Below are 27,836 nucleotides of genomic sequence, written 5' to 3' on the forward strand. Positions count from 1 at the left end.
TACAGGATATTGCTAAAATGGGTTGTAAAGAAAAGACTCTATTTGCAATTAGGGAGAGGTTCTCTTAAATAATTAAAACACAACTTAGATATGTTTTCAATTCATATCTCATATAGCTCACTTTGACTGTAGATAAGACTTTTATGGATGGCTATTATTTGTAAACATCGCTGCTGTGTGATTAGAGCAAACGTCATAAATTCCTGAGGCAAGAAGATATAAGAACTTCAGAAACTGCCTGGGATCTCTAAGGACACTGAAGAAGGCAGGGGTCCTCAGAGCCTTGAATGCCAACCAGGTAATTAATCCTCCATGCAGTTGAGGGCACAGGGCTTTCTTTGAGTATCTGTTTTTCTTTGCCAGCTTTTAACTGGGCCAGAAAGGACAAGTTCTAGTTCAAAACATGTTAATCGTGCTGGTGTTGCTGTTTTGTTTAATTTAAATTACTTATTTCCTTTCTTGTCTTATAAAGAGCATTGGCTTTGGTCTCAAATAGTGTTGAGTTAAATCCTGGTTCAGCAATCTAGAAGCTGTGAAACTGTAGGATAAATACTTAATCTCCATAAACTTCAGGGTCTTCATGTGCAAAATAAGCTAATGATATCTGGAATGCAGCCCAGTTATGGGGATTAAACTGGATGACATGGGGGCATTCAATGAATGTCAATTTGTTAAGATTCAGTTATAGGTTACAGTAGTGCCCCTGCCTTATCCTGATATCTTACCAAAAATATTTCCCAGTTTGTATTTTCTCTTGTTTACAATATATTTTTTTGCCTATGGAAAATTTCAAAAATTGTCATGGTTATCACATCCTCTCCAAAGTTTGCTATCCTCAGTCAGCTGGGGTCAGAAAATATTAAACGTAAACTCCAAAATTAAAAAGTCATAAATTATAAATTGTGCCATGCTCTGTTCTGAGCAGCCTGATGAAATCTAGCATGATCCTGCTTATTCCCACCCAGGAGGCAGATCATCCCTTTGTTCAGGGTACTGCTTCCCTCCACCCCACCCCCACCACCCCGATTAGCATAGGAAAAACAGTATATATAGGGTTCTGTAATATCTGTGGTCTCAGGGGGTCTTAGAACGTATTCCCTGCAGATAAGTGGGGAGGACTATATTTAAAAAGATGCTGAGCCTCCCTTCCCCAGATTGTTGACCTGAGAGCGAAGCTTTTACCATTTGTGTCTTGAAGCGGGTACAGGACAGCCAAAATACCTCTATCACTTTGGGAATGGAGGCTCCTCAGAGGAATTAATTGCAGGGTTAATACCATAATTAAAAGAGAGAGAGAGAGAGGTCATCACAGCCACACACTCTTCACTCTTTTGTTTCCCTCCTTATCAACACTGTCAGAGTGTCCATATGGACCTAATCTTTAGATTTTCTGGGAAAGTTTCCATTTCAAATACCCTGTTCCACCATTTCCCTTAAGCAATCTATTACTTGAGAATTAGAACATGTATGCTGATTTGGGGATCATAAAGTATGCCCAAATTAAAATGCAATGAATTACTCATCTTAGTAATAATTTGGGGGAAAAACTTTTTTCCCAACCCCATGCTTACACTAAAGTAGTTGCCTACTGGATAAAAAATAGAATAGAGGTAGATATTTTAATCTTATGTGGGTGGCAATGGCCAGTTTTTCAAATATAAATTCCAAAAGTTATAAAGGATATGATAACTATGACAATTTTTGAAATTTTCAGTAGGCAAAAAAATATATTGTAAACAAGAGAAAGTACAAACTGGGAAATATTTTTGGTAAAATATCAGTTCAGTTCAGTTCAGTCGCTCAGTCGTTTGGTAAGATGTAAAAGACAATAAATATACAAAGAAAGCCCACCAAATTCCTGAGGAAAAAGATAAAAAATCCAACAATAAGCTGTGCAAAGCTGTAAACCAAAAATTCATAAAAGAAATTTTAAAAGCTAATCATTATATAAAAAGACATTCCACTTTATCAGTATTTTTTAAATGAAGTTTTTCTTTAATATACCAAAATTAGCAAGAAAAAAAATTGACAAATCCGGTGTTCATTAAGGGCTGGGGAAAGCAGAATTCCTGCCCACTAGTGTTAGAATGAACACACAGTACAGCCCATTCAGAGGGCATTTTCAAAATTCTTTTAAATTTATTTTTTAATTGGATTATAATTGCTTTACAATGTTGTCTTGGTTTCTGCTGTACAACAACCTGAATTAGCTATAAGTATACGTATATCCCCTCCTTCTTGAGCCTCCCTCCTACTCCTCTAGGTTCAGAAGGTATTTTAGCCAAGAATATCAATGTGACAGTTTGTGTGTTCTGTGAAATTACAACCTTGTGTATGTGAATTCAGACTTACCAGGTGGCGCTAGTGGTAAAGAACCCACCTGCTAAGGCAAGAGATATAAGAGACAAAAGTTCGATTCCTGGGTCCAGCAGATTCCCCTGGAGGAGGGCATGGCAACCCACTCCGGTTTTCTTGCCTAGAGAATCCCATGGACAGAGAATCCTGTGGACAGAGTAGCCTAGCAGGCTATGGTCCATAGGGTTGCAAAGTCAGACCCGACTGAAGCAGCTTAGCAGGCTCTCATGTATGTGAATTTATACCAAAGACAGAAGCAAAATTTCATAAAAGTTATGTGAGTGGAGGAATGTTTATTACAATCAATCTGTTTCTGAGCGATAAAACCAGGTTACAGAATTATATGACTCTTTATACAAAATTATGTAAACAACACATGCCTAGAAAAATGTTAATAAGCTCTTTACTCAATTGTTTCTCTGGAAGATTGCTTCATATTCTCTAGTTTTTCAATGATCTTTTAATAATTTGTGTACTATTTAGTCACAGGAAAAGATAACATTATTTTTTAAAAAGTGTGAAATCTCCTAAGTGTAAAGTTGAACAAGTTAGGAAATCTTGTTGTAGCTGTGTGACAATGAGAAAATGACTCCATACCTTAGGTTTTCTAAACTGTAAAGTGGAGATATTAGATAACATATTCAGTTTTAATTCTACCATTTAAAAACTCACGGTTGGGATTGACTTGATTGACTTAAACTGCTGCTGCTGCTGCTAAGTCGCTTCAGTCGTGTCCGACTCTGTGTGACCCCATAGACGGCAGCCCACCAGGCTCCCCCGTCCCTGGGATTCTCCAGGCAAGAACACTGGAGTGGGGTGCCATTTCCTTCTCCAATGCATGAAAGTGAAAAGTGAAAGTGAAGTCACTCAGTCGTGTCCGACTCTTAGCGACCCCATGGACTGCAGCCCACCAGGCTCCTCCGTCCATGGGATTTTCTAGGCAAGAGCACTGGAGTGGGGTGCCATTGCCTTCTCCATGACTTAAACTACTAAAGCTCAAATACTGCCTCATCTGAGAGAAAGCTTGCTTTGGACGCCCTCTGTTGGCTGTCCTGAGAATAGCAAGGGCGGGCTCTTCAGAGTATACCAAATGCTTTCAGGCTTGAAACCATTCAGCCCAGCAGAGTTAGATCTTTGGCCATTGGCTCAAAGGGCTGGCATAAGATAAATTTTCCTAACCTTTTTATTTAGCTTGAGATCCCTATTTATTTAATATTGAAGTATGTTGTTGTTCAGTCGCTAAGTTGTATCCGACTCTTTGCCACCCCATGGACTGCAGCATACCAGGCTTCCCTGTCCATCTCCTGGAGCTTGCTCAAACTCATGTCAGTTGAGTCTGTGATGCCATCCAACCATCTCGTCCTCTGTCATCCCCTTCTTCTCCTGTCTTCAGTCTTTCCCAGCAGCAGGGTATAGTTGATTTATAGTGCTGTTAGTTTCTGGTGTACAACAAAGTGATTCAGTTATACATATATACATATGTTCTTTTTTAAATTCTTTTCCCATTTGGGTTATTACAGAAAAGTGGAGCTACTATTATTAGTAAAGTGGAGTTCCCTGTGCCATACAGTAGATGCTTGTTGATTATCTATTTTAAAGATACTCTGTATATATCAATCCCAAACTCTCAATTTACCCTGTCCCCATACCTTTTGCCTTTGGTAACTGTTAGGTAGGTAAAACAGGGAAAAGGAGTCCAAAATGGCCGTGGCTACAGCCAAGAAAGGGAAAAGCCCGTGAAAATGAAACAAAAGAAGGTCCGAGGACCGGAGTGAGGACCTCAGGTAAAACAAACAACACTCCTGGCTGGCCCAATTTACATAGAACAGGCCCAGGGAGAGATAAACATATAAACAGAAGAGCCAAAGCTAGCTCGCTCGCTCTCTCCCGCTCACTGGGGCACTCTTCTCCTCGTGTCTTTAGATCGATGTGCCCTCACGCCTCGAAGATGGATTTTCCTGCTATCTTCTAAATAAAATAGAGCTGGAACACTGAGTTGTAACACTGATTTGTCTAAGAGCTATAACACGGTCCATTCAAGACCTGAGAGCTATAACACGGTCTATCCAAGACCTGAGAGCTGCGACACGCCAAGGGGGCTTTAATGTCCGTCACTGCAAATCTTTGTTGTGATGAGACAAAGAATCAAGGAACATACACTCGCGTGACATCTATGGGAGTAGTGGCGTGTAAGGAGTTAACCAACTTCCAGTAACCATAAGTTTGTTTCCTAAGTCTGTGAATCTGTTCCTGTTTTGTAAGTTCCTTTGTTTCATATTTTAGATTCCATGTAAGTGATATCATATGGTGTCTGTCTTTCTCTTTCTGACTGACTTCACTTGGTATAGTAATCTCTAGGTCCATCACATCTTCTTTATCCATTCACCTGTTGATGGACATTTAGGTCGCTTCCATGTCTTGTCTGGGGGCTTCCCTGCTGGCTCAACTGGTAAAGCATCCACCTGCAATGCAGGAGACCTGAGTTCGATCCCTGGGTTTGGAAGATCTCCTGGAGAAGGGAAAGGCTACCCACTCCAGCATTCTGGCCTGGAGAATTCCATGAACAGTATAGTTCATGGGGTCACAAAGAGTCACTCAGTCACGACTGAGGACTTTCACTTTCTTCATGTCTTGTCTATTGTAAACCGTGCTGAAATGAACATTGGGGTGCATGTATCTTTTCAAATTCCCTTTGTTGGATAATTTGGGTTTAGCCAGAGAAATATTTTTCCTTCATTTATGATTTGGGCTTCCTAGGTGGCACAGAGGTAAAGAATCTGTCTGCCAGTGCAGGCAATGCAGAAGACATATATTTGATCCCTGGGTTAGGAACATCCCCTGACAGAGGAAAAGGCCGTCTGCTTCACTATTTTACTGAAAAATCCTGTGGACAGTGGAGCCTGGCAGGCTACAGTCCATGGAATCACAAAGAATTGGGCACAACTGAGCAACTGAGAAGCATGCATTTACTAATATGATTTGGCTTTTATAAATTCCTGGGTCCACTTCACTAGTGTAAATGTGTTGAAATTTCAGATCTGGGTGAATCCAGGAGTATCAAGGAAAAACTGACAAGGACTCTGAGACCTGTGCTTCCTGAAGCACTTCTGTCCCTGCGGGAAGAGGAAGATGGCTCTGAAAAGCATGTGGCTGGTTTTTCTGATGAGCTATGTAGTCAGCACTGAAGTCCTGGATGGTGAGTATCAGTCATGAAGCTGGAATTGAGCCCACAGTCAATGTTCTTTACATGGTTGTAAGCCGTAGTGAAACCATCATCAATCAAATGTAGATTATAATAATTATTTTGCAAATTTATTGTGAAGGGTGGAGGTAATGTATTTAAAGTACCTGTCACCTGGGAGTCAAGAAATGATAACTATAATTAGAACTATCCAGTGTTTTGTGCATTATTTTCCTATTTGAACATATTGGGGGATTCCAGAACATAAAGTCTTCCAGAACATAAAGACTAGTTGGAGAGATGGCTCCAACACCTATAGGCCCAGCATCAAGTATAAAGTCACATGTCAGGACTTCCCTTGTGGTCTAGTGGCTAAGACTCTCCGCTCCCAATGCAGGTGGCCGGGTTCAATCCCTGGTCAGGGAACTAACATCCCACATACTGCAACTAAGACCTGGCACAGACAAATGAAGAAATAAACAAAAATAGGGCTTCCCTGATAGCTCAGTTGGCAAGGAATCTGCCTGCAATGCAGGATACCCCAGTTCAGTTCTTGGGTTGGGAAGATCCACTGGAGAAGGGATAGGCTATCCACTCCAGTATTCTTGGGTTTCCCTTGTGGCTCAGCTGGTAAAGAATCCGCCTGCAATACAGGAGACCTGGGTTCGATCCCTGGGGAGCATCAAGTACAAAGTTACATGTCAGGACTTCCCTGCGGGTCCAGGGGCTAAGACTGCGCTCCCAATGCAGGCGGCCAGCTTCAATCCCTGGTCAGGGAACTAAGATCCCACATGCTGCAACTAAGACCGGGCACAGACAAATAAATAAATAAACAAAAATAAAATATTTTATAAATAAAATACCAAAGTAACACATCTGTGAGGTAGTAAGCAAAACCCTAGAATCTACCAGTGGAGAAAGCAGGGGAGGAAGGCTGCATATATGAGCTAAGAATAAGTGTCCTGACTGCTTTGACAGTCTGCAGAGGCCCTGCTGGTGTCGTGTGTGGTACAGGGAGTGAGGAAACTCACCTGAGCCGCACTTCTGTTGAGAAGAGGCCTCTTGAGAGGGCCCGGGGCTGTACATGACCCAGCACTTCTCCAGCGCAGATACCTCGGCCAGGAGAGAGAGTGACTGGAAGGAGATACAAAGAGAAGCAGGGCTCTTGGTGCCTCATGTTGGTGCTCGTGGCTGAAGTCTGCGGGTCCGGCTACCAGCTCTCTCGACCATCTACAGCCATTCAGGACCTGGGGAACTCAACCACTTTCTCTGGAACGTGCTAGTGTGTGAAAGACTGGGAGAGGCTGCCCTCAAGCTCCCCCAGCGGGCCGTGTTCCCCGGCCGTTTCTAATCAACAGCCTGGGTAGTTAGTGCCTTGCTGCTCTGGTTCTGGCCCCCGTGAAGAGGCTTGAAATTTGCCCAAACTGTGCCCTGGAGAGTGAGCTGTCCAAGAAGGGGGGGTGGGGGAGGAGAGACAGTGAGGGAGTTTGGGATGGACATGTACCCACTGCTCTATTGAAAATGGATTAACAAGGACCTATTGCACAGCACAGGGAACTCTGAGCAACGTTATGTGTCGGCCTGGATGACAGGGGAGTTTAGGGGAGAATGGATGCACATATATACATATATATACACACACACACATATATATGGCTGGATTCCTTCACTGTTCACCTGAAACTCTCACAATATTGTTCATCGGCTATACTCCAATAGAAAACAAAAAGTTAAAAAAAAAATCCTAACTAGGTACTATTTTCAAAACATATTACATGGGTTACAATGACAATGTGATTATTTTGATAGCTACAATTTATTAAGTAGTTACTATTTTTTGACAATTACTAGACACTCAGTGCTAATCATTGTACATGCATTATCCCACTTAATCCTCCCAACAACCCTATAATTCAGTGTATAAACAAGAAAACCAAAACTAAAAGAGTTTAAATAATGTTCCCAAGGCCACACTTCTAGTAAGTGGTGGAGTAAAAAGACTATTAGTCATCCAGGTGGGATGTTAGGAGCCAAAACCTCCTGCCACTGCAAGTGTTTGGATGAGGGGATCTAGGACCATGAGTGGCGGAATCAAGGTTCTAGGGCTTCTGGGCTCTGGCTCCTCTCCCAGGTCCCTCGTCATTCCCCATGAGTGTCTTCAGTAGGTTACTTCACCCCTGAAGAGGTTTTCTTATCTGTCCAGTGGGTATATACATCCTTATTACTTAGGGAAGCTCTGGTAATGAAACAAGGCAATCTAAATGAATGTACTTGGCCCATAGGGGTTTTTTAACAAATAAATTGAACCTAATGACTACAATGCTACAAACTTGGTGGCTCAGACGGTAAAGAATCTGCTTGCAATACAACCGACCCGGGTTCAATCCCTGGGTCGGGAAGATCCCCTGGAGAAAGGAATGGCAACCCACTCCAGCCTTCTTGCCTGGAGAATTCCATGGACAGAGGAGCCTGGCAGGCTACAGTCCACGTGGTTGCAAAGGGTCGGACACGACTGAGGGACTAACACTTTCGCTTTCAATGACTATCATGACTGAGAGCTTCTATTTAGAGTCAGACCATCTTGGGTGGTCCAATCCTGTCTCTGTCACTTATTTGCTGCGGGACTCCAGGATATGACAACTCTCTGCTTTTGTTTTCTCCTCTGGAACTGAGGATAATGACAGTCTACTTCACGGGGTTATTATGGGGGTGACTCGAATGCCTGGAACAGCAATGCTCCATGAAGTGTGAGGTGGTGGAAGGCAGAGCGGCAGCCCCAGCAGAGCAGCACAGTTTGCCCCTCCAGGAGCTCACACGTCTCCATCAGGGAGCCGCGGCCTTGGCTGTAGTATCGTGAGGTGAGTGGTGAGGTGAGGGAGGAGGAAGGAGAGGAAAGAATGAGGCAGAGAGACAGACAGTCATCGACACACAGCGACTCAGGCACAGAGACCAGCAGAAAGTTAGTGAGAGACACCAGGGTGAGTGGGAAGACAGCAAGAAACGAGAGAAATACACGGAAAGGGTCAGAAAGACACAGAGAGGCACAGAGGGAGCCGAAGAGAGCGACGTGGACAGAAACAGAAGGACACTCAAAACAGACACAGGGGCAGGGAAAAAGAGAGTACTGGTGGCCCGGCTTTAAGCATGATCCAAGGTGTGCTTTGCCCTGACCCCCTCTAGGTCCTCCAGTGTGCCGCTGAGAGCTCTGCTCTCACTACCTGGATTCAGGAAAAAATAAAGTGCCTGGTGGTGGAGAATCTGTGCTAACACATTTGCCCACAGGATGCCAAGCAGAGTCACTTCAGAGTTCGAAAGAGAAATCAGGGAGAACTGGACAAGGAGCACCTGGTGTGAAGCAAGGGGCCTTTATCCTCAAACTGGAGTCAGAGACGTGGACTCTTCCCTTCCACCTCTTTCAGAATCTTTTCGCCAGTGTTCAGTTGAAAAGCATGCTTCATAATCTCTCTCCAGACTGTTCCTTACTGAAATTTAAGCCTTTTCATTTGGAGTGGTAATCGGTGCTCAGCCATCTCCTTAAGAAGATCAATTTTTACTCTCAGAGTCAAGGATGTCTTTTACTTTCTTTCCCCCTGATAAAATAACCAAGGCATCCCAACCCTCTAATGATTTTCATTGCCATATTTCCAATTTCTTGGTTTTTTATAAAAGCCAAAGTTGAGAGGTTTGGTGGCAGGAATACAGATCCGTAAGTTAGAGAACAGAATCTGAAAAGAGGCTTTTCCACCTCCCTGTGTGATCTTACACGGGCGGCCACCCAGCCTGTTTCCTCGCCTCCCTAAGATACATACGTAGTACAAATAAACCCCTCAGCATAGTGCTGGTGGCAAGGAAGCACTCTGCATGTAGAAGCTGGTGGTGCAACAGGAGTAGCAACAGTGGCATAAAGGTGTTCTTCTTATTTAGCATCAAATGCTGATGCTCCTATTCCTAAAGGTAGTAGAAGGTAAGGTATTTAAGCATATGAGCTTCTATGTTGCTTGTTCCTGATACATTTGAGGTACCCCCTTTGTTACCCAATTTGACTGCTTGTTGCTTAGAAAGGAAAGGTGCTTGACTCAGAAAAGCTGGCAATTTAGGGAGAAGATGAACTTGTGTCTAGAGGCCAACTCCAAAAGATTCTGCTCAGCCTTGACGATTTTTAAAGGGGAGAAAGAGAGAAGAATCTTAATGAATTTTTTTGATGCAGGAAATTGGATTCTGCGTTATTCCCCACTGTGTGCAGACTGGTTGAATATCCCAGTGGCATCTTGCCTGCATGATCTGCCTGCAGGATTGAGAAGGGGACTATTAAGGATAGGGCCTCTTGATGAGTGTGAAAGAGGAGAGTGAAAAAACTGGCTTAAAACTCAACATTGAAAAAACTAAGATCATGGCATCCAGTCCCATCGCTTCATGACAAATAGTTGGGGAAAAAGTGGAAACAGTGGCAGATTTTATTTTCTTGGGCTCCAAAATCACTGCAGACAGTGACTGTAGCCATGAAATTAAAATATTTTTGCTCCTTGGAAGACAAGCTAAGAAAACTTAGACAGCATATGAAAAAGCAGGGACATCACTTTGTCGACAAAGGTCTATATGGTCTAAGCTATGGTTTTTCCAGTAGTCACATATGGATGTGAGGGTTGGACCATAAAGAAAGATAAGCACTGAAGAACTGATGCTTTCCAACTGTGGTGCTGGAGAAGACTCTAGAGAGTCTCTTGGACTGCAAGGAGATCCAACCAGTTAATCCTAAAGGAAATCATCCCTGAATATTCATTGAAATGACTGATGCTGAAGCTGAAGCCCCAAATCTTTTCATCCTCATTTGAAAAGACTCTGATGCTGGGAAAGATTGAAGGCAAGAGGAGAAGGGACAACTGAGGATGAGATGGTTGGATGGCATCAGTGATTCGATGGACATAGTATGAGCAATCTCTGGGAGATGGTAAAGGACAGGGAAGCCTGGTGTGCTACAGTCCATGGGGTCACAAAGAGTCAGACATGAGTTAGTGACTGAACAACAACAACAACAACAATTTTTAACTGCTGAATTATTCATTTTAACTTCTTTTTATCTAGGAAAACAATCAGCAGTTTAGACAAAGCCGTAGTATGCGTTCAGGAGAGCATAAGTCAGAAGTTAGGTTAAATTGTCTAATGATTTCATGCCTATAATTAGGCTCTTTCAAGGTTAAACAGAGGGCTTCCCAGGTGGTGCTAGTGGTAGAGAAGCTGCCTGCCAATGCAGAAGACATAATAGATGAGGGTTCGATCCCTGGGTCGGGAAGATCCACTGGAGGAGGGCATGATGATCCACCCCAGTATTCTTGCCTGGAGAATCCTGTGGACAGAGGAGCCTGGAGGGCTACAGTCCATGGGGTCACAAAGAGAGTCAGACACGACTGAAGTGACTTAGCACACAGGCAAGGTTCAGTTCAGTTCAGCCACTCAGTCGTGTCCAACTCTTTGCAACCCCCAGCATGCCAGGCCTCCCTGTGCATCACCAACTCACGGAGTTCACTCAGACTCATGTCCATTGAGTCCGTGATGCCATCCAGCCATCTCATCCTCTGTTGTCCCCTTCTCCTCCTGCCCCCAATCCCTCCCAGCATCACAGTCTTTTCCAATGAGTCAACTCTTCGCATGAGGTGGCCAAAGTACTGGAGTTTCAGCTTTAGCATCATTCCTTCCAATGAACACCCAGGACTGATCTCCTTTAGAATGCACTGGTTGGATCTCCTTGCAGTCCAAGGGACTCTCAAGAGTCTTCTCCAACACCACAGTTCAAAAGCATCAATTCGTCGGTGCTCAGCCTTCTTCACAATCCAACTCACATCCATACATGACTACTGGAAAAACCATAGCCTTGGCTAGATGGACCCTTGTTGGCAAAGTAATGTCTCTGCTTTTGAATATGCTATCTAGGTTGCTCATAACTTTCCTCCATGGAGTAAGTGTCTTTTAATTTCATGGCTGCAGTCACCATCTGCAGTGATTTTGGAGCCCCCAAAAATAAAGTCTGACACTGTTTCCACTGTTTCCCCATCTGTTTCCCATGAAGTGATGGGACCAGATGCCATGATCTTAGTTTTCTGAATGTTGAGCTTTAAGCCAACTTTTTCACTCTCTTCTTTCACTTTCATCAAGAGGCTTTTTAGTTCCTCTTCACTTTCTGCCATAAGGGTGGTATCATCTGCATATCTGAGGTTATTGATATTTCTCCTGGCAATCTTGATTCCAGCTTGTGCATCCTCTAGCCCAGCGTTTCTCATGATGTACTCTGCATAGAAGTTAAATAAGCAGGGTGACAATATACAGCCTTGACATACTCCTTTTCCTATTTGGAACCAGTCTGTTGTTCCATGTCCAGTTCTAACTGTTTCTTCCTGACCTGCATATAGGTTTCTCAAGAGGCAAGTCAGGGGGTCTGGTATTCCCATTTCTTTCAGAATTTTCCACAGTTTCTTGCGATCCACACAGTAAAAGGCTTTGGCATAGTCAATAAAGCAGAAATAGATGTTTTTCTGGAACTCTCTTTCTTTTTTGATGATCTAGCAGATGTTGGCAATTTGATCTCTGGTTCCTCTGCCTTTTCTAAAACCAGCTTGAACATCTGGAAGTTCATGGTTTACGTATTGCTGAAGCCTGACTTGGAGAATTTGAGCATTACTTTACTAGCGTGTGAGATGAGTGCAATTGTGTGGTAGTTTGAGCATTCTTTGGCATTGCCTTTCTTTGGGATTGGAATGAAAACTGACCTTTTCCAGTCCTGTGGCCACTGCTGAGTTTTTTAAATTTGCTGGCGTATTGAGTGCAGCACTTTCACAGCATCATCTTTCAGGATTTGAAATAGCTCCATTGGAATTCCATCACCTCCACTAGCTTTGTTCGTACTGATGCTTTCTAAGGCCCACTTGACTTCACATTCCAGGATGTCTGGCTCTCGGTAAGTGATCACACCATCTTGATTATCTTGGTCGTGAAGATCTTTTTTGTACAGTTCTCCTGTGTATTCTTGCCATCTCTTCTTAATATCTTCTGCTTCTGTTAGGTCCATACCATTTCTGTCCTTTATTGAGCCCATCTTTGCATGAAATGTTCCCTTGGTATCGCTAATTTTCTTGAAGAGATCTCTAGTCTTTCCCATTCTGTTGTTTTCCTCCATTTCTTTGCATTGATCGCTGAGGAAGGCTTTCTTATCTCTCCTTGCTATTCTTTGGAACTCTGCATTCAGATGCTTATATCTTTCCTTTTCTCCTTTGCTTTTCACTACTCTTCTTTTCACAGCTATTTGTAAGGCCTCCCCAGACAGCCATTTTGCTTTTTTGCATTTCTTTTCCATGGGGTTAAAGGCAAACAAAATGGGCAAACACTAAAGGGCAAAAGAGATATTTTCACATTGAAAGTTTTCTTACTGTGCCTCCAGTAGGGTAGTCATTGTCCATCATTCACAGGTGCAAAGCAGAGCACAAGCAAAGGATCTGTGTCAACAATGAGCGTCATGTTCCAAGCTGGAGCTGGGGCTGCTGCACAGGAAGCTGTGTTTCACTAGGGCCATAAGACCAGGCTGTGAACACCCTTGAATGCCCAACTGAGTGGGGAGCTTATTTGAAAGCAACAGGAGATTTGTAGGAGAGGAGAGTTGTAGGCAAGGAATGAAGTAGAACAGGGCTCCCCTGGTGGCTCAGCAGTAAAGAATCTGCCTGTAATGCAGGATACAGGGGTTCAATCCCTGGATTGGGAAGATCCCCTAGATCAGGGAATGGCAACCCACCCCAGTATTCTTGCCTGGAGAATTCCATGGACAGAGGAGCCTGGCAGACCTTAGTCGATGGGGTCTCAAAGAGTTGGACATGACTGAGGGGCTGACACACACAATAAAGTAGAACAGAAGCGTAAGGCAAGCAAGTGACAACAGTGTCATCTGCCTGAGGAGAGAGGAGAGGCTATGTGACCACAACAGCCCGTGGACATGCACTGGGGGTGGAAAGACTCCTGCATGCATCCACAGCATTACTGCACAGCCACACTGGCACAAAGTCCAAACTTACTAGCTCAGTATCCCCTTCATTACCTGGGTCCTCTGCATTTCCAGCCGTTTCAGTGGCATGGCCCATTCATCAGTCCACTAGCTGAAAGAGTTTGTGCTTCTCTCTGAATCATGGTTTCCCTGGCCTCTGGGTTGCCTGACAGACCCTCTACACGTAAGGCAAACCTAAGTGTTTGCTCTTTCTGCTGCCATTTCTCTGCTCACCCACCCCCTTAGCCTAAAATGTTCCCCTCCCCTGGCTACTGACTTACAGCCCCCCATTCTCAAGTTCCTGCCAAGTTGCCATCTAACTGGTCATGCATTCCCCTAGATAAAAAAAGGAAACACCCATTTGCTCCCTATGATGCCTAAAACTACCAATGTATGCCCCTCACCCACTCTTGTGATCTCTTGAATTACATCTGTTCGATCTTGCTACCAGCGTGAGGATTCTACCAGTTGCTGAGGATGTTTATTCCAATTACATATTTCATTATTGACGAAATTAGCACAGAGATGGGCTTGGAGGACCACTGGGTCCATGGAAAATAGTCCTGAGCTAAAACATCATTGAGCGCTCGACCTCCATAAAGCCCGACTTGACTGGCAGACCTTCGTGATGTTTGGGGTCTCCTGAAAGCGGTGTTAGCTCAGAGCCAGTGTCTGGTATCCTCGAAGATCTGATTATCTCCTTTTCCCCAGTGCTGAAGTACTCTGGTAAAGGACCACAGCCCCTTCTGGAGATGCTAGGAGAAAGGTGAACAGTATAAAGATGTGGCAGCAGAGAGAGAGCCTTCCTCCAGGACGCTCAGCCTCTCCTCCTTCAAGGGGACCTGGGTCTTACACTGGCTAAGGGGATGAATCGCTTTTTCTTTCCTTTGTAACTTGTATTTGCTTTTGTTTGTGCACAGCCGTTGTCCTGAGACCTAGCTGTGCTACCGGGTGGTTTTACCACATGTCGTATTGCTACGGATACTTCCGGAAGCTGAGGAACTGGTCCGAGGCTGAGGTAAGAAATCTGGCTCACGCTCAGAGAGGTGTCTCTAGAGCAAGGGAACAGCTGAAGCTCCAGGTGTCATTCAACTCAGAGCCAAGGGTCCTTCCCTGGTATTCTGAGAAGTCAGCTGGCAGGTGAAGTGGAGAGAAGAGGGTTACCCCTTCAACTCCTCTAATGTTGTAAGCATCGATGGAGCACATTGAGGCGCAAAAGGAGAAAGTAGTGACATATTTCCTCTTTGGGGGCTCTGAAATCACTGCAGTGGTGACTGCAGCCGTGAAATCAGAAGACATTTGCTTCTTGGCAGGAAAACTATGACAAACCTAGACAGTGTGTTGGAAAGCAGAGACATTACTCTGCCAGTAAAGGTCCATATAATCAAGACTATGTTCTTCCCAGTGGTCATGTACAGTTGTGGTTGTGAGAGTTGGACCACAAAGAAGGTGGAGCACTGAATAATTGATGCCTTTGAGCTGTGATGCTGGTGGAGACTTCTGAGAGTCCCCTGGACAGCAAAGAGATCAAGCCAGTCAATCTTAAGGGAAATCAACCCTGGAGACTCATTGGAAAGACTGATGCTGAAGCTGAACTCCAGTATTTTGGTCATTTGATGCGAACAGCTGACTCATTGAAAAAGTCCCTGATGCTGGGAAAGATCGAGAACAGGAGGAGAAGAGGGCATCAGAGGATGAAATGGCTGGATGGCATCACTGATGCGGTGGACATGAACTTGGGCAAACTTTGGGAGATGGTGAGGGACAGGGAGGCCTGGTGTGCTGCAGTCCATGGAGTCGCAAAGAGTTGGACATGACTGGGTGACTGAACAACAACAAATTGATGGAGTGCATGCTACAGGCCCAGACCCTGGAGGGGCTACAAAGGCATGAGAATGAACCAGAGATAGCTGGGAGTCCATTATCAGGGAAAAAGACAGAAGTACATTAAGCCAAAGAGGATGAGATGAGGAACTTACAGGAAGGACAACTTGAATTGCTGTACAAGATTTACCAGCCTCAGAGCCACCTAACAGAGAGTGAAGCATTCCGAACACATGGAAGGCCTAGTGTCCCCACAACTCAACAAATGCATTGGTTTTATTTCACTGAGGCTTTCCTGAGAGATACCCAGGTAGCCAGTCAGAGTAAGTTACCTCGGAATGTGAGGAGTCAGGGCTGCTGTGTCTCTTGAATTGTGGTTGCTTTACTGGAGTGACTGACTGGGGAGACCAGTGGGCATATGGGGTACAATCTGGGCCCACAATGGCCTCAGACGTTTGTATTGGCTGTCCCCAGAGAGCCCAAAGTTAATTCTACCAAAACAAAGAGGAAGATATCTGGGGAGCTTTGGAATAATACGTGTGCTCAGTCACTTCAGTCGTGTCCAACTCTTTGCAACCCCATGGACTGTAACTGGCAGGCTCCTCTGTCCATGGGATTCTCCAGGCAAGAATACTAGAGTGGGTTGCCCTGCCCTTCTCCAGGGGATCTTCCCAACCCAGGGATTGAACCTGCGTCTCCTGTGTCTCCTGCACTGCAGGCAGATTCTTTACCCACTGAGCCACCTGGGAAGCCCACCTGGGAAGTCCAAGTCTATATTGGAATAATATAGGTGTGCATTTAAATCACGCTTTGCCAGGCATTAGTTCGAGCTATACCTCGCTTTACCAGTTTTCTTCTGTAACATGGGGATAATGCTTTCATTCCATGGGGTTGTTGGGGTTGTTGCAAAAAACCTCTGGCACCTGGTAGATGCTCAATTCAGATTTTCAAGGCAAAAACAATCCATAAGATTGCTACCGAGCCTTAGCAGAATTAATCACTTCTGAACCAGAGTGCAGAGAAGGTATCGGGAAGGACTGGAGACTCTGACCCCACAGCGCTGTGCTTCTTGATTCCTAGCTGCTATCTTAGTTCACAAAACTCCTGGAGGCAATGGAGCTGTCATGAAAATGACAGGTAAACCAATCTCAGACTGAAGAAACAGAGCTCTGGGTTCTAGCCATGTGAATTTACAGGGAAAATATCACTTAAACCAACTGAGCCTGTTTGCTGTTCTGTCCCAGGAATCTTTGTGATTGGTACACTCCCTAAACGTGGACTGGTAATCCAGCTTCCACAGCTCGCAAATTTGAAAGGCAAATGAAATTATGGATGTAAAAACATTCAGGTTTTATAAAATGGCTGGCACTTAGAGGACTGCTAAGTCACTTCAGTCGTGTCCAATTCTTTGCGACCCTTTGGACTGTATGTAGCCTACCAGGCTCCTCTGTCCATGGGATTCTCCAGGCAAGAATACTAGAGTGAGTTGCCATGCCCTCCTCCAGGACTAAATTATCATGAAACAGTAACCACATCTAATACTGAGCAAGTTCAAAGGCAAGCATTAGAGTAGCAACCACAGTCAAACCATGCTTTTATTAAATCAAGTTTTATCATGTAGGCAGATCCTGTAACAAAGCCCAGGAGAGCATAAAGTATGTGTCTCTGTCTGTCTGTAAAGTGTGTGTATATAAAATGAGTTTTTCAATTGGGCAGTAAGTTTCTAGTTAGAGAATGGCACATTTCACAATCAGTGGTCTCAGATTTATTGAAGTGTATTACTATTATACATCATTATGACAGTTTCATCCTCGTAACAACTCCCTTGTGTAGCCATAATTATGTCCTCCAGAGGAAGAGAGGGACAGGGACTTGTCAAGGTCACATACACAAATGAGAGGCAAGTCCAGGACCCCAGGCACTTCCCCTGGCCCTAAAGCTCGTGACCTGGCCTCGAGGAGCCCTGACACCTGTGACATTGTGCTTTCTCCCATGATGGCAGGAAGTCTTCTATCCTGAGAGGCGGTGAGGCTGTGGGTGCATGCTGCTTGGTGAGCTAGGGTTCTGAGGTGAAGGCTGTGCTTTTCTTTCTTTTTCTAAATTTTCTTGAAATACAGTGGATTTACAGTATCCCAGTAGTTTCAGGTGTACAGCGAAGTGATTCAGTTATACATATACCTCTACCAATATATTCTTTTTTAGATTCTTTTCCCTTATATGTCTTTACAAGATGTTGAGTAGAGTTCCCTGTGTTATACAGTAGATCCTTGTTGTTGATCTGTTTCATATATTGTAGTATGTATATTTTAATCCCAACCTTCTAATTTATCCCTCCCCCTCTGACCCCTTTGGTAACCAGAAGTTTGTTTTTTAATACTGTGAGTCTGTTTCTGTTTTGTAAATAAGTTCATTTGCATCATTTTTTAGATTCCACAAAGAAGTGATATCATATGGTATTTGTCTTTGTCTGACTTGCTTCACTTAGTATGATAGTCTCTAGGTCCTTCCATGTTGCCACAAATGTTATTATTTCATTCTTTTTTGTGGCAGAGTAATAGACTCTGACGGAGAAGGCAATGGCACCCCACTGCAGTACTCTTGCCTGGAAAATCCCATGGACGAAGGAGCCTGGTGGGCTGCAGTCCATGGGGTCGCAAAGAGTTGGACACGACTGAGCGACTGAACTGAACTGAACTGAACGGAATAGTCCGTTATTACTCAGCCCATAATAGACTATTACCCAGCCATAAAAAAGATATACCATATCTTCTTTATCCATTTGTCTCTAGATGGACATTTAGGGTGTGGGCTATGTTTTTAAACCTCATATCTCCTCCTTGCCCTCAGCTCGAATGTCAGTCATATGGAAACGGAGCCCATTTGGCATCTGTCCTGAGTTTAAAGGAAGCCAGCACCATAGCAAAGTACATAGGTGCCTATCAAAGAAACAAGCCGGTGTGGATTGGCCTGCATGACCCGCAGAAGGTAACGTCAGACCTGGCCCACTCGTGGCCCCATGGGAAACGCAGATAGACAGCTCCTGTCTGGGAAACAGCCCCAGGCCCACTGGCAAGGGCACACACAACAGATCTTCAGTCTCCTGCCTCCGGCTGATAGAGGCCAAGGCTTCCAGGTTAGGGACAAAGCAATGTCCTCCACTTACAGGCCTATCCATTTAGAGCCCTCTCAAATCCCTCCAAACACAGAAGTACCAGCTTCTCAGAGCCTTTCAGAAAAGGTTTCTGTAAGTACGTAGGGGCATATACATATACAAATGAACAGACACACACACAGAAGCTCATTACGAGATCCCACTTAATTAAATTCCAATTAGATCTTGAGTTAAAGTGGAAAGCTTTCAGTTAAGCTTTTCACTAGATGTGGTCATGTGTTTTATGCCATCCTTAGCTTTCTTCACTGGTCTTTCATTTTACCCCTCTCAGTACCTCTTTGTGAATTCTCTGTGTGGGACCTGCAATTTATAGATTCTTTGTAGGGCTCCTATGTTAACCAAAAAAAGCACAAAGAATACAAGGAAAAAATCCTGACTTTGTGTTTCTTAATAATCTTTGCTATAGATGTTACAGAGAATTTATACAATTAATTTTACATTGTTAGTATTCACACTGCAATCAACCAGAGCTCTCTCATTCAAAGACAGGATAAATATTTACATCTATTTCTAACTGATTTTTTTTTTAATTGAAGGAATTTCTACCAGATTTTTTTTAAATTTAATTTTCTACCTTCATGACTGAGGCTAATAAACAGCCTAACGAATTGTGCAATGAATGCATCAAAGAAATACAAATTAGAATAATGATATAATTTGACTTAGATTACTAGATGTTTGCTTTGTCTTAATGAATAATATTTTTAAGATAAAGAGAAATTTCCCAGTAAATGATGGTATAAATTCCTACAACTGAACTGTTTTTGAAAAGCAGTTTAGAAATGCATTTGAATATCCTTGAAATATTCACGCCCCTTGGTCATTAATTCTACTTCTAGGATTTTAGTTTTAAAAAATAATTTTAAGTATAGAAACAGCTTTACAAATAAAATTGTTCATAGCGGTATTCTTTGCAGTAATTGTAAATTGGAAACAACATAGCCATCAATCAATAGAAGAATTAGCAAGGTAAATTGTGGTACATTTTTACCATTAAAACATGTTTGGAAAGCAAAATACTACAAAATTGAATATATATGTTTTAAAGGCTACCACATTTTTCAGCACATAAAAATATTGTGATAGATAAAAATGGTTACACCACAAGTAAATATGGTAAAATATTAGTAATGTTGTCTTCCTGAAGGTTAAATGGAGTGACTTTTCTATTTTCCCTTCACACATTTCTGTGCTCTCCCAAGTTTTCCAGTGAAAGCTGTGGTTAAGGGGGCTGTGCTGACCTTCTGGGCTGTGAGCAGGTGGGCAGCCTAATGTGTACGTGTCTCCCATCTCCTGTCATTTGCAGAAGCATCACTGGCAGTGGGTCGATGGAGCCGTGTATATTTACAGATCCTTGTCTGGCAAGTCCGTGGGTGAGAACAAGTACTGTGCTGAGATGAATGCCAAGACCAGTAAGTTCTACCACATCTCTTCCTGAATCCCAGCTCCTTCTCTTTCCTGTTAAGAGCGAAGCTGGACATTGACTCCTCTTTGCACCATTTCACACCAACAACTCCACGGGACAGTGGCCTTGTCCCAGACATTACTCACTGACCATTTGTGACCATTTCACAATTTTTGCCATATCAGTGTACCAACCATTCATTTATCAATATTTTCTTTTACTCCAATCACTTTTTTCATTTTTTTTGTTTTTCAATAACTCATTTTAACTGAAGTATAGTTGATTAACAACGTTGTATTAATTACTGCTATACAGCAAATGATTACATTCACTTTTTTTTACATCCTCTTTTTTATGTTTTTTTATCATAGTAAAAGTCACATAATATAAAACACACTATCTTAACCAAGTTTAACTGTATAGCTCAGTGGCACTAAGGTCATTCACATTGTTGTGCAACTCTCACCATCGTCCATCTCCCAAATTTTTCACCTCTTTAAACTGAAACTCTGTCCCCATTAAACACTAAATCCCCCTTCCCTCTCCCCACATCCCTATCCCCACCTCCAGCCCTGGCATCTACCACTGACCTTTCTGACTCTATGAGTTTGACTATTCGAGGTACCTCATGCAAGTGGAATCAAATAGTATTTGTCTGCACCCACTGTATATTGGAATGCATTTTTAAGATTAACTTAAAACATGGCCTATGAGCAGACTGACCCCTCTTTTTTTCTCACGGTGCTACACAGTATGTTCTCATCAGTTATCTATTTTAAACACAGTGGTGTATATGTGTCAATCCCAATCTCTCAATCCGTCCCCTCTCCTTTTCCCCTCTAGGTGTCCATCCATTTGTTCTCTACATCTGTGTCTCTGTTTATCTTAAAATTCTGTCGTATACCATGAGGGGGAAATATGCCATATTTGGGGAAACCCAGACTACAGGGAGCAAATATGTGTGACTGCTTTCAGGCTTCTTTATAGTCAGGGTTCCCCATAAGCCCTAGAAACCTCGCTTTGCCTGCATTCTTCGCTCATATTCTCTGAGTTTCATCCCAGAACATAGTGCCCAGAACCTCGGCTGCAGGCTGGGCACCGTCACTGCAGCCTCTTCAGTTCTTTCGCCTGCCTTCAAGCTTTGCTTTTCATGCTAATGTGTTAGGGTTTTCAGCCTTGCTACAAATGCCGTTTGGGGTGGGTAATGATTTGTTGTGGGAGCTGCCCTGTGCATTGTAGGGTTAGCATTCCCTAGTCACTAACCAGCAGATACCAGCAGCATACACACACACACACACACACACACACAGGTTGTAACAACCAAAAATGTCTGCAGACTTTGCTAAATGTCCCCGAAAGTGTTAGTTGCTCAGTCATGTCCAACTCTTTGCAACCCCATAAACTGTAGCCTGACAGGCTCCTCTGTCCTTGGAATTTGCCAGGCAAGAGTACTGGAGTGGGTAGCCATTCCCTTCTCCAGGGGATCTTCCTGACCCAGGGATCGAACCCACATCTCCTGCATTGGCAGGCAGATTCTTTAGCGTCTGAGCCACGAGGAAAGCCCTAAATATCCCCTGCAGAGACAAAATCACTCCTATATGAGAACCACAGCTAATAAGTGACATGAAAAGGAAACAGAATGTCAAAGATGTAAAAGATGCTTGATCTGAAAGAGAACATCCCAGTGTGTTTAAAAGGCCTTCGTAGTGTCACCAGGATTTCCCCACTAGCCAGGGGTTGAGCCTGGGCAGAACTGAGGACTCAGGTACTGGGGCTCAGATGGAAAGGAATGTGGAACAGGTTTACTATTGTCTGAAGAATAAAGGTTATATGCAAAACTTTCTGACAGCAAAGTGATGAACAAACTCAGGTGAGCGCTAAGCGAAGCTTCAGAGGTCTAAGTGGGTCATATCACAGACCAAGGAGGCACTTCCCACAGTCTCAAAGGGACTACAGCTGCTGTTTAAGGAATAAGTCACCTCTGATGAAAGGAATACACCAAGACCAATATGTAGAAATTTACCAAAATGTAAATTTCTATCCAAGCTAAGGAAAATATTCTCAACAATCAGCATGGTCCAAAAATATAATGAGCTACGCTAGACAGTAGTGAGAAACCCATCAGTAGAGTTAACCAAGCAAAAGTGGACATTGTGGTTGATACTGGGGCTTCCCTGGTGGTTTAATGGTAAAGAACCTGCCTGCCAATGCAGGAGACATGGGTTCGATCGCTGGGTTGGGAAAATCCCCAAGAGGAGGAAATGGCAACCCACTCCAGTATTCTTGCCTGGGAAATCCCATGGACAGAAGGAGCCTGTCGAGCTAAGTTGGACACGACTTGCATGCATGTGGTTGATATTGCAGCTACAGCATTAAAAAAGAGAAAGGCAAATACTGCGTATTAATGCATATACACGAAATCTAGAAAGGTGTTCTGATGATCCTATGTGCAGGGCAGCAAAGATAACACAGACACAAAGAATAGACTTTTGGACTCAGTGGGAGAAGGAGAGGATGTGATGATTTGAGAGAATAGCATTGAACCAACCATATGCATCACCATATGTAGAATAGATAAGCAGTGCGAGTTTGATGCATGAAGCAAGGCACTCAAAGCCGGTGCTCTGGGACAACCTAGAAGGATAGGGTGGGGAGATAGGTGGAAGAAGGGCTCAGGATGGGGCTGCATGTATGCCTATGGCTGATTCATATTGATATATAGCAAAAACCATCACGATATTGTAATTATCCTCCAATTAAAATAAATAATTAAATTTTTTAAAAAGCATTAAAAGAGGCTCATGGCACATGAGAGTCAGCTAAGGAACATTTTACAAATATGAATTTTAAGGATTGCTTGAGACTGACAGCATCAGAACCCCTAGGGCTGGATGCCAGACCAAGCTCCAGGGAACCATGGCCTCCCAAGGTCCCTACCATGATTCTAAGGTCTCCATCAGATAGAGTTCTCAAACAAAATCCTCATACTGTCAGTCTGTGTCCACATTAGCAAAGTTTCCAACAATGAAGTATCCTGTGTGGGTCATCCACCTGAGAACACCAGGCCACAGGACACTTCTCTTCCCATTCACTCAGCCCAGCTCTCCACTCTCAGGATACAGGCTCTCGGGGCAGAAAAGTTCAAGGAAGGAAGCAAGGATTAGAAACTGGTGAAGGTAGAATTCAAAAGAGTATTCCCCTCAGCCCTGTCAATGTCACTTTATATTTATATAACAGATTCAGCTTCACCAACTCAGGGGCTGTATAGTTTGTTTAAGCCTCATAAGATATAATATTAGTGTCCCCAGTTACAGCCACACACATTCCATGTGTGTGCTTCTCTGTGTGACTGAACTTGTTCCTTTTTTCTATTTGTTTAGAAAGACCAGGACCCTTTGGAAAACTGTATTTCACAGTGTTTCCTGAGTTACCTACTGGTTCACCATGAGATATTGAGTAATGATAACTAGGGTTCTACAACCGAAAAATAAATTTCATATTTAATATAGTTTAGGTCAAGGCCCTGAGCTCTGCATTCTGAATGCCTGGGGTAGGAGTCTAGTTCCTTTACTTAGCTGTGTGACCTTGACCAGATTCCTTACTTCTCTGTGCCTCAGATGCCACTCTGTACAGAAGGAAAAATAATACTAATCATCGTGGTGGTGGTGGTGGTTTAGTCATTAACTCTGGCTCTTGCGATCCCAAGGACTATATCCCACCAGGCTCCTCTGTCCCTGGGATTCTCCAGGCAAGAATGCTGGAGTGGGTTGCCATTTCCTTTTTCAGGGGATCTTCCCTAGCCAGGGATCAAACCCGGGTCTCCTGCATTGCAGGCAGATTCTTTACCAGCTGAGCCACCAGGGAAACCCAATATATGTCCGATGCTTATCGCTGTGCAGACTTGGCTTGTGGCTTTCATGGCCTGGAAGGGAGGCGAGTATGGTCTCCTACACCCCTCCCTGAACCTGCCCCTCTTTCACGCAGGAATGAGGGAGGAGAGACACTTTCCTAAGTTAGCGCCCACTGGGGAGCTTGCTGTGTTCCCCATGGTCATTTGAAGCTCGTGCCATGCTCTCTTTGCCCCACACTTTGGCAGTGCCCAGAATGTTTGCATCTCCATCTCATTGACGCTCTGTGGCCCCAGCTCTGGGCCCTATGGCTGAGGGAGTGGTCAGGACCTATCTCCTCTTCCTCCTGAGAACCAGGCACCTCACCGTGGTTTGCCTGGCTGCACCTCCATGCCCTCCCTCCCAGGCTCTTATCCCATCGACTTGACACACCCTGGTACCAGTGTCAGAGCCAGATCTGGAAGTCAAAGCCAGGCAGACAGCCAACTGGGGAGCAACTCATCGCTCAGTGGTAGACACACCAGATTGGCAAGCCACTCTGTGGAGCTTATTTTCTGGAAGAAGAAAAACTGAACCTCTCCTCAAAAATACTTCAGTCCTTCCAAAGTCCTTCCTTTCTGTCCTCCTTTATACATAAGTGGCCCGTTGGGACATGGCTGGCTTCAGCAGCTTCCAATTCTGTGAACTTCAAATGGGAGCTGCCTCAGCTGTGTTCCTTACAGCAGCATCCTATTTCAAACAAGAAAGGACTCCTTCCCACATCTTCATTTCAACTGATGTATGTCAAGGTTCACGGGGCTCGTCAAGCTCTTATCTGCCAATATAGGAGATACAGGTTTGATCCCTGGGTCAGAAAGATCCCCTGGAGAAGGAAATGGCAACCCTCTCCAGTGTTCTTGCCTGGGGATTCCGTGGACAGAGAAGCCTGGTGGACTGCAGTCCATGGGGTTGCAAAAGAGTTGGACACGACTTAGCAACTAAACAACAACAACAAAATGTCAAGCCCTGCCTTCTTGAAAAGCAATGCTGGTATGGAGCGTCTGCAATTGTGTATGACGTTTAAATTATTTTTCTTTTAGCCTGTCTTGGCTTTCTCCTAAGAAACAAAAAAAAGAGAAGGTAGAGTGAGACAGACAGAGAGAGCATGTGGGGTAGAAAAATTTATTTTAAGGAATTAGCTCATGGAGTTGTGAAAGTAAAAGTCACTCAGTCATGTCCGACTCTTTGTGACCCCATGGATTATACAGTCCATGGAATTCTCCAGGCCAGAATACTGGAGTGCATAGCCATTCCCTTCCAGGGGATCTTCTCTACCCAGGGATTGAACCCAGGTGTCTCACACTGCAGGTGGATTCTTTACCAGCTGAGCCACCAGGGAAGCCCTCATTCAATTTGGGGGGCTGGCAGATCTGAGGTTCACAGCACAGGTCAGCAGGCTGGATGTTCCTGCAAGTTGATGTTGCAGGCTTAAGGCTGAGAGTAGTCTGAATTCCTTCCTCTGGGGACCTCAGTCTTTTCTCTTAAGGCCTTCATTGATTAGATGATTACCAAGTTTGGGAGGGTAATCTGCTCTATGCAAAGTCTACTGATTTAAATGCAAATAAAAGTGAAAGTTGCTCAGTCATGTCCAACTCTTGCGACCCCACAGACTGTACAGTCCATGGAATTCTCCCCGCCACAATACTGGAGTGGGTGGCCTCTAAATCACATCTAAATAGAAAAATACCTTCACAGCAAAATGTAGACTGGTGTTTAACCTAACAACTGGGCACTACATCCTAGTCAGTTCAGTTCAGTTCCGTCGCTCAGTCGTGTCCAACTCTTTGTGACCCCATGGACTGCAGCACTCCAGGCCTCCCTGTCCATCACCAACTCCTGGAGTTTACTCAAACTCATGTCCATTAAGTTGGTGATGCCATCCAACCATCTCATCCTCTGTTGTCCCCTTCTCCTCCCACCTTCAATCTTTCCCAGCACCAGGGTCGTTTCAAACGAGTCAGCTCTTCACATCAGGTGGCCAAAGCACTGGAGTTTCAGCTTCAGCATCAGTCCTTCCGATGAATATTCAGGACTGATTTCCTTTAGGATGGACTGGTTGGATCTCCTTGCAGTCCAAGGGACTCTCAAGAGTCTTCTCCAACACCACAGTTCAAAAGCATCAATTCTTCGGTGCTCAGCTTTATAGTCCAACTCTCGCATCAATACATGACCACTAGAAAAACCATAGCTTTGACTATTGACATCCTAGTCAAGCTGACACAAACTTTTGTACCCTATCCATGGGTCCAAGTGAAACACCCAGATAATGCTGATAAACAACACAGCAAGTGGGTGGATTTAAATATCTGTTTATTTTTTTGCAGATTTCTTAACTTGGACCAGCAAAGAATGTGACGAGCGCCAACACTTCCTGTGCAAGTACCGACCCTAGAGCAAGAATCCAAATCCTGCCAACCCTGGCTCAAGGCCCTTTCTTCTTCCTTCTCTGCCATGCTGCCTATCTGATCATTGTCTCGAAGAGTAAACATAGCAACTAAGACTGATGAAGCCCTTATTCCACTGACATTTTAAGCTCAGAGGCAGGGAGGTCAACATTGGTACAACAGTGTCTTCTAGCTCTAAGTGTTCACCCCACAACCCCTTTCCATAGCACTCTCTTTCCTCCTCCCCACCTCCACTGTCTTTAGCAGGTGAGGGTGCCTCTCCCACTGATGAAAGAGCCAGGTCTTCGGTCATCAGGGATAAAGGTTTGATGGCAAGAGAAGAAATTCAGGAAAAAGCCTCTTTGCCCGCTTCAGCTTCTGCATTTCTCTACCCTCTCTCTATTGCCCTCACCCCCCTCCTTAGCCATCTGCTTATTTTTCCATTTGTCATGGGAACATTTACCAGGGAAGTCTCTGCTAGGCAGATATAGACCATAAAATTTCAGGGCCATTTTTAAATGAATGGTTGTATGCAGAGAAGTTTGTTCTGTTCCAGTTCAGTAGCAATGAGAGTGAAAAGGTGCAATCAGACTCAGAAAACACACCCAAGTGTTTCTTCATTTCCTTCCTTCTAGTATTTGCTTTCCATCTCCTTAGCATAACTCCTCCCCAGTGGCAGCCATGGTTAGATAGAGGAGAGATGGAGGTGGCACACTTCGCCAACATTTAAGCATGAGTGAGTGGGTGGGAGGTTGTTTCATTGTAAGCCCTGCAGCTTGTGAGGGGAGGTGACAGTCCAAGCAGGTGCAGGGGAGCTGACCTGGCCTTGGGTGCTCTTGTCTTTCCGGGTGCTGACAACTCATGTCTTGCTCACGTTGCCTTTTGAGGTTTGGGGTGGCGGCTCCGATGCCGAGGAGGTAATTTTTTCCCCTCCCTATGTCAGGAATCTACTTGGCAATGTAAAAATGAAACAATACAGACTTGACGGTTACAGAAAAAGTGACTCTGGCCTGATCCCATGCCTGTTTCTTAGCAACAAACACGATCAGAGAGGAAAGGACTTGTGGCTTGGCCATGCAGTTAGGCTGTGTGGCCACTTGCTTCATCCACACTGCACTGCTGACCAGTGAACACAAAATTTACATCCCACCCTGAGGATGCTCCCTATCACCTAAACAGGCTAAGTCCATCTGCCAAGCGTGGACTGAAAGAAGAGAAAATGAAACAGAGCTTCAGTCCCACCCACCTCTTCCTGCTCTCCTTCCTTTCTCCGCCCTTTCTTCCATTGCAACCTTGTCACTATTATGGTTGTCAAAGAAAAACATCAGAAATGATGCATTGCTCCCTGGAAGCATTAAATAGCTTGTTCATACAAAGGATAAATCTTTTAATAGTGATTTCAGACAAGATGACAGGCAGGTGGAAAAAGGTCATTCTTACAAAGCATGTAGTTAGCTTCAGCAAAAAGAAACCACCAACTCCCAAGAGGGTTCTGGGGCAAGTCACTGTCAGGAAATCAAATCAAAGTATCAGATTCCATGATGGAGATGGTAAATAAACAGGGATTACCAGACAGATAGGGGTCATGTAAGAATCTTATTAGAT

The 27,836-nt window shown here is 44.1% G+C and overlaps 1 protein-coding gene across 1 annotated transcript; it reads left to right on the top strand.

Moving 5' to 3' along the window:
- Window positions 1-256: 256 nt before the first annotated feature.
- REG4 (regenerating family member 4) lies at window positions 257-27,230 on the top strand. The gene is made up of 6 exons (XM_040230919.1): window positions 257-298; window positions 5,392-5,551; window positions 14,480-14,577; window positions 18,231-18,368; window positions 19,862-19,967; window positions 26,172-27,230. Exons 2-6 carry the CDS (start codon window positions 5,485-5,487, stop codon window positions 26,237-26,239), a joined length of 477 nt encoding a protein of 158 aa, XP_040086853.1. The 5' UTR covers window positions 257-298; window positions 5,392-5,484; the 3' UTR covers window positions 26,240-27,230.
- The last annotated feature ends 606 nt before the right edge of the window (window positions 27,231-27,836 follow it).

The sequence above is a fragment of the Oryx dammah genome, unplaced genomic scaffold (genome assembly GCF_014754425.2).
Source record: "Oryx dammah isolate SB20612 unplaced genomic scaffold, SCBI_Odam_1.1 HiC_scaffold_28, whole genome shotgun sequence".
NCBI classification, from domain to species: domain Eukaryota; kingdom Metazoa; phylum Chordata; class Mammalia; order Artiodactyla; family Bovidae; genus Oryx; species Oryx dammah.